Source organism: Hipposideros armiger, unplaced genomic scaffold (assembly GCF_001890085.2).
Source record: "Hipposideros armiger isolate ML-2016 unplaced genomic scaffold, ASM189008v1 scaffold_399, whole genome shotgun sequence".
Lineage (NCBI taxonomy): Eukaryota > Metazoa > Chordata > Mammalia > Chiroptera > Hipposideridae > Hipposideros > Hipposideros armiger.
The window spans coordinates 162,686-169,898 of NW_017731749.1; the positions used below are offsets into that span (position 1 = coordinate 162,686).

The 7,213-nt window shown below is 33.6% G+C and overlaps 1 protein-coding gene across 1 annotated transcript in view; it reads right to left on the reverse strand.

Moving 5' to 3' along the window:
- The window catches only part of LOC109393952 (partitioning defective 3 homolog B), a 620,394-nt gene that overhangs the window by 73,160 nt on the left and 540,021 nt on the right, over nt 1-7,213 (reverse strand). The window contains exon 6 of the mRNA XM_019663698.1: nt 6,921-7,007. Coding sequence (XP_019519243.1) covers nt 6,921-7,007 — 87 coding nt within the window. The remainder of the gene's footprint in view (nt 1-6,920; nt 7,008-7,213) is intronic.

Sequence of the window (7,213 nt, forward strand, 5' to 3'; positions counted from 1 at the left end):
AAAAGAATGTACACAAAAATAAAATTTCTTCCCATTGAGATGCACTTGAAAATTACTGCACAGAGGATAAAATACATGGAACTAAGAACATGTACTCTTAATCATAAAATAGGCTTTTCCCCCAAAAACAGAGGAAAAATAAAATAAAATAAGCATTTATTAGAAAAAGCACAAAATTACATTTTACAGCTGTGAAGCCACAGTTGGTAATATACATGGGCATGTTCAAAGCATTATAAATCAAAATTTAAAATGGCCTCCCAATAAGGCATCAGTTGTACTCAATGGAACAATTCCAAATTTTCACCTTGTGTAATTTTTTTGAGGTAGAAAAAGAAGTTGTGACGCCTGGAGAAAATGTATTACAGAAAGAAATAGAAAGCCTGACCTGCTTAACCTACGCCAGATTAAGGAAAGGATGAGCTAGAAACATTGATGGATAGTGTGTATGACTGAAATATACAAAACATTGGGAGCTTTTGAGTAATAATAAGTGGAACTAACACATTTTTATAAGATGAAAAATAATAACCATGAACAATTATTGGCTCCTTTAATCCCAGAGAGAGAAAATAAAATTGCCAGAGGAAAAATGATAAAAGTTGAAGCAAACATCCGTTATAGAAATTGTAAGGAGGTTTCCATTGTTTCCTATTTACATGAAAATGACCTGAAACTAGATGTCAAATTAAGAGCTACAGCTGTTACAAATGCTTTTCTGCTCTGAACTGAAAATGTTGAAATTTGGCTCCTTGCTGGAAAGTTGAGAACAGCATTAAAAAGGCAAAATGCCTGATGAATTCACTCTGCATGAAGTATTCTCTAAATTATCAGCAATCTAAAATAAATACATCAAATATATTCTCATCAATGGGTTAGGCTTCTTTTTAATGTGTTTTCATTGTAAACCTATTATCATTAAGAACTGGAAAAAAGAGCAAGTCAGTTTCTGACATTTGTGGAATATGATGGAATTTCAAATCTGTTAATACATTTCAAATGAGTTTTGCTCAGATATTGCTGATATATTTAAAACTTGTTCAGTCAAGCTGGTTATATCTGATGCCTGGGATAAAAGTTGGAAACAAAGAAATCTGACAGTGATAATGTTATGGGATAAAATAGGTTCTTCTTTATACTTTCTGTGTGAGAATATAGATATTATATGAATATATGTAAGAAATACTATATATAGGTATGCATTATAAGTTTTGAATATAAAATGTTTGGCAGGCAGAGAATGTTATATACCTTTTAATGGAACATAAAGCAATCATTTTTATGTAATAACAGATTTATAGTGCATTTGAAGGTATTTGAGGAAGACTAAACCAAAAACATTCACATTCTAGGGTTACAGTACTATTTTAAAGACTTTTAAAAACAGAGACTAAAATCTTGTAGCATTGAAACTTTATTATCTCTACCTTTATGCTGTATTTTTATAGTTTTGCACTTAGATCATAACACTTATCTTTCCTAATAAATGTATTAAGTATCCACATGCTGATAAATACCACTCATGTATTATAAGAGGCTTTTGGAATATAAGTGTTTAGTCTAGTATAGACTTCAAGATTTTAGCTTAAGAATTTTGGCGATGGATTTCAGGATTCTCATTTGTTTTCTATTTTGCAAATAGTTCTCTACCCCACTCAAAACCCCTTGTGTAAATTTTAAGTTCTATGCTTCATACTGATATCTACTGTTCAGTAATTATCAGTGCTGTATTTTTATATTCACTTAATAAAGTAAATTTTATAATTGTTGAAATTATCAGAGTTGTTTCAAAATAATAAAACTTTTTTGGGGGGGTGCATTTTTAAGGCTCATTTCTAGTTTATAAGATTTCCTTTTCAGTATTTCAGAATATTTTTTATGCTATCTTTATACATGACAGCACAGTTCTTTAGCTAGAAGAATATTTGACAACTGTTAAATTACTATCTTGAAAATATTATCCCAGAAAAAAAAGCATAAAAGACTTTCAATTTTGTTGATTGCAATATGTAGGTACTTATAGAAAATTAGATCTCTTTAATATAGACAAGCCTTATAAGTTTTATACAGACCGGGTTTCACCATGCTCTCTAAATTGTTATCCATTATTTGTTTCAAGATGGAAAGAAAATCTTTTTAAAAGAGGAAGACTCAGAGACCAGTCCATATACTTTTTACTTTAAAAGAAAACAAACAAACAAACAAATCCTCAGTGTTATATACACATACTTGGTGGAGTTTGGCAGAAATCTCTGTATATACATTGTTCATGGAAGACAAACACATCACATACAGCTGGACACAATATCTCATAAAATGAGATTTTACTAAGATGTTACAATATGCTATTAATGGTGTTTGCTCAGGTAAGCTACAGAACAGAGTTCTGGGAACAGTGAGCAGGGTATGCACACATTTATTTATGTATTGGAGGTGGATGTGAACGGAAAACGTATAAAATGAAGCGAAAGGGGTATTCTAATAGTAGAAAGAAAAAAGAATTGACAGCTACTTGTGAAATATTGACTAAAAAATGAACTGTGGGGTAAAAGAAAGTATTTCAGTTATAGAAAGAGAAGTTGGAAGATTTCATTTGGTAAAAATACCTAACTTTATACAATTTTGTATGATTTATGAAAACAAAAGCAGGTAGTTACAAAGCATTAAGTCCGATAGTATTAAGCAAGCTAAACATTCTAAGATCCAATTGCCAAAATGATTCAAATAATCAATGGAGTCAGCTATTACCTATATAAAGGTTTAGGATAAAACAATGGATGAAGGCACAGAATCAGTGGTTGAAAAAATGTCTATCATGAATGGCTACTACGCAAGAACTTCATGGAAAGTGCTTCATTTGATTCCACCCAGAAAACATGAAGCTTGAGGGAGAGCATACCACAGGAGTTGCAGACATTTGTAATCTCTTCACAGATGGCAAGTGGACAGTATTTTTAACATTATGATTATTCAACGCAGTGACAGGCCACTCGTTTAGGTGAGGAGGAGACAGGACGGAGGACAGCGATGGGGAGATTCTTTTCAGAAGGAAATCATGATTCATTTATGGAATTAGGATTTAGTGGTGACTGAATCAGGTACCTGAGTAAATCATTTAAACTAAGATCAAATTTATCAGTTCCTTTATTTGTACAATGAGGAAATTCAGATAAATCCCTAACAGAGTTGTTTGTTTTAAATTAAAAAAAAAAAAGAGAACGTAACATATACATCATATATAAGCTATTTGTTATATACAAGGGGTTCAATAACTATCAGCTATTAGTATGATTAAGAGCCGCTGGCTTTTCAGTTCANAAAAAAAAAAAAAGGAACTAGAACAAAGTCGTGTGGCTTTCCTAAATTAAAAAACTCTCTAATAGTTGGCATTTTGGAATTTTTTTGCTATGATGGATTCACAATAACATGATCCATTAGGAGAGTCACATGTGGTTATAAACTAGTTTATGTAAGCGATATTTTTTTAACAAGCATTCACGTCTTCCTTTAATTTAATTCAGTACATCATCAGTCATGTAATGTTACTCCCTAGGATTTAATTTCACATTTTGGGAGATGAATTAATTCTTTCAGGCCACTGGGTTGCAATTTAGCTGGCATAATACAGCTGGAGTATGCTATGTGAACCTCACTGATCTAAATAACCCAACTTTCCATGAAAAATTTATTGACAGAATAAGCCCAACTGTAAAAGCCATGTGTCAGAGGTAATTTTGGTAAAATGTAAAACTGACTGATTTTATTAGTTTGGTCCTTAGCAAACCACTCTTGCCTCCTCTATCCCACGGAAGGAACGGGTTCTCTCCAGTGTGATTTCATCCAGGCCAGTATGAGAAGGCTCAGAAAAGAATCTATCTATCCACTTTGCCCCAAACTGGTGGGCTGCAGTAACGATTTCATGTGAGGCCAACTTTCTCAGGATTTAACGATGAACGCTGTCAAGGAGTTATAAACTGAGACAAACCAATGAATTTGCATTAACGAGCAGTGAGAAAGGAAGCAGACATCTACTGCCCTGCCGAATAAGAGGGGCAATGATTGCATCTTGGTCTTCTGATACTCGTTTAGGCACAAACCCACCCTTCCCTCGCCCCCTTACATTCTCCCCACTGCATCCTGTGGCTTCAACCTCTCTCCTAGCTTAACATTTCTATGTAAACATCTGCTCTTCTCGCACTACGAGGATGTGTCACTCTTCACCCACTCCTTCCTTCTTCTCACTCATATTTAGCTGTCTTTACTATGAAACTGAGGTACGCTATTTGTATTTACTGAAAAACAATTAGATTGCATGCTTTTAATTCTGAAACAAAACCACATTGATTTTGCTTTTTAAAATGAAATTAAGTTGCTTTTCACTTGCAGGAACTCGGTTTTTTGTATTTGTTTTTACTGTGCAAGCCAATGGCCCTCCATGCAAGCTGCGGCATTGAGCACCCTGAGCTGTGATAGCTAATGAATCCACTGAGGCTTTATCTAATACAGCAGCCACTGTATTGTACTCAGGGTATTCTAATTTAGATTAGGTTTCTAATTCAACAACAGGTGTGGCAGTATTTTTCTAAAAAAAAAAAAAAAAAGCTGGGGGCAAAGCCAATTACAGTAGTCCTAGTAAATAATTAAATGTAAATTCTAATTTAAAATAATGACACAAACCAATAAATGGAAGGAAATTAAGAACTAAGTATGCCATTATGACCTTAAGTCACCCCCACCCCTGCTCACACAGTGAAACCATATGGCATTATGAAGTCAGACACTTGTCTAACACGCTTTACACTCAGTTGCATCTAGACACATGGGTTGAGTTAAGTGTGCTGTTTCAGCCTGTACTCATTACTTCTTAACTTTTATTGGCTCATGTCTCCACTTCCATATTATTTTTTATGTTTTTTAATTAAATTTCCTTTCTATAATACTAGTGGAGAGCAAAAAAAAAAAAATACAACTATTTCACCAAGTTACTGAAAAGTTGACCATGAACTTATAAAAGTTCATTGTTGAAATAAGCTTTTCTGTCTTAGCCAAAATAATAATAATCCACACATTCATATGGTGTGGGTTTACAAGGAGCTTTCACATTTTTAATGGCATTTAATCCCCACAACCTTGATGTGAAATAGGTCTTCACAGGAGGCAAATTTAGGGGACTTGCACAAGGTTATAAAAAAGAGAACACTGAGATTCAAATCCAATTGTTCTGAAGTCCAGTGCTCTTTCTACTATGCTACAAGGGTTATGCTAGAAATCCAAACCAGGAAGGAGAAGAGGGGAAATCAATAAATTCTAGCGTTTCCCTCATTTGAAGTGAGATGAGGTGATTTCAGGGCTATAGGATCACCTTGTTTTTCCAACTATTGAACACGAAGTATGGTGATTGTCACATTGTATATTTCTTCATGTTTTGCAAATTGGGATGATCCTGTGTTCTATTCCAGATTCATTAAGCTAAAGGGCCTGGTAATTTAACCGCTCTGGTATTTCACAAAGCTCTATCAGTGCCGGTCTGCCAAAAGCCATTAGGATTTTTCATGACAACTGGGTAAATACTGTCCCTGTCTATCAAAAACAACCTCAGCTTGTCCTGTGCCATCACCCATAACATTTATAAATACGCTTATTAACACATACAGGAAATGAGACAGTAAGAGCCACTAGCGTTCCAGTTCATTTCTTTTTAAGGAACATTCATTCCAGCAACAGCTTGGCATCAGATGTTATTTGCAAAAAAAGGTGATGACTTTGCAATTACAGGTAGCAGATGGCTACCTGCTGAAAATGATGCCAACCAAAATATCATGACTAAATCTGCTCTTCCTGCTATATGGCAGGCTGAACTGAATAAATATTCAGAACCAGTAAATGAATACTATATAACCTTTGGGAAATTTTTTGTTTTAGGAAGAGCAATGGAGTGAGAATAAGTCAGGAGATCTGGATTTTGTGTGACCGTAGAGAAAATTAATGGACTTCTTCTGGTCTTGGATTTCCTAAGCTAAGAGAAGACGTTCCGCCCTTTCAATGATGCATCTCATTTAAGGAAACAAATTTAGCAAACTAATTAAACTCATGTCATATGAATGAGAAACTGATTTTCTTTTAAGTCTCTGATAGTCCTTGTCAATATCAATCTAGTGCTAAAGGCAGTTATCTTATTGGAAAATGACATAGTATCTAATACTAGTTTTGTATGGTTGTTATAACAGTGTTAATATTAACTCTTGGGCACACACTTTAATTTCCATCAGTACCCAGTTAGGTAGACATGAATTTCAAGAAATGCTGACATAATCTAAATTACCATTTGCCAGTGTGAAGTTAGCAATCCAATGTCTAACATTTCAAAAGGACGTGGCAAATTATGTTTAACTGATCGTGTTTTATTTTGGAAAAAAATAAATAGCATGATGGCATTTTGCTACCATAGCTAAAATCATCAAAACACACATAGATTCAGATATAGCTACTTATAATGTTATATTATTTATTATTCTAAAGCAATTGAGGAATATCAGGGAAGATCAGTTTGGAATTACTATAGTCACTTGTCAAAGTGTATTTTAGAACATTAAAAACTTCAGTTGCAATATTCATCTAACATATTAAATTTTCCTCCAAGGATTCTGTTTACTATGTATTACTGACAAGCATACTTTAAGAAAGTAGATAATTAATTGCAAATGCAGAAACGGTGATTTATTTTTTTTTCTTTTCCTTTGCATGCTAGAAGTAAATGATTTTATTTTGTTTTTAATACATAAATGTCCAACATATTATCTTGAGTTGTCCATCTGAATAACAAAGATACACATTTAATCTTCGTTTGAAAAATGTTTTGGAAAAAGAGCTCAGGTCGTTTTTCATTAGCATGAGCTTTTGATATAAGAAAAACATCTTACCTTCCACTCAGAGATGAAAAGAAGGGCACTACATGTATTCCCAAGGGGCCCCCTTCCCCAGAAATCTCCACTGTTCTTGTCATATCACTGGGGCAGAAAAAAAAAAAAAGTATTAAGACCCCAGATGAGTCTGCTAAAAAAAACAGATGAAGCACATTAAAAAATAAATGTTAGGATCGTATGAACTATTGTAAATTTAACAACAGAGATGAAATCAAAGGAATACATGATGTACTGATACTTTTAAGATTCAGGAAATAAAACATTTCAAAAACTATCTGCTTTCTTATTTT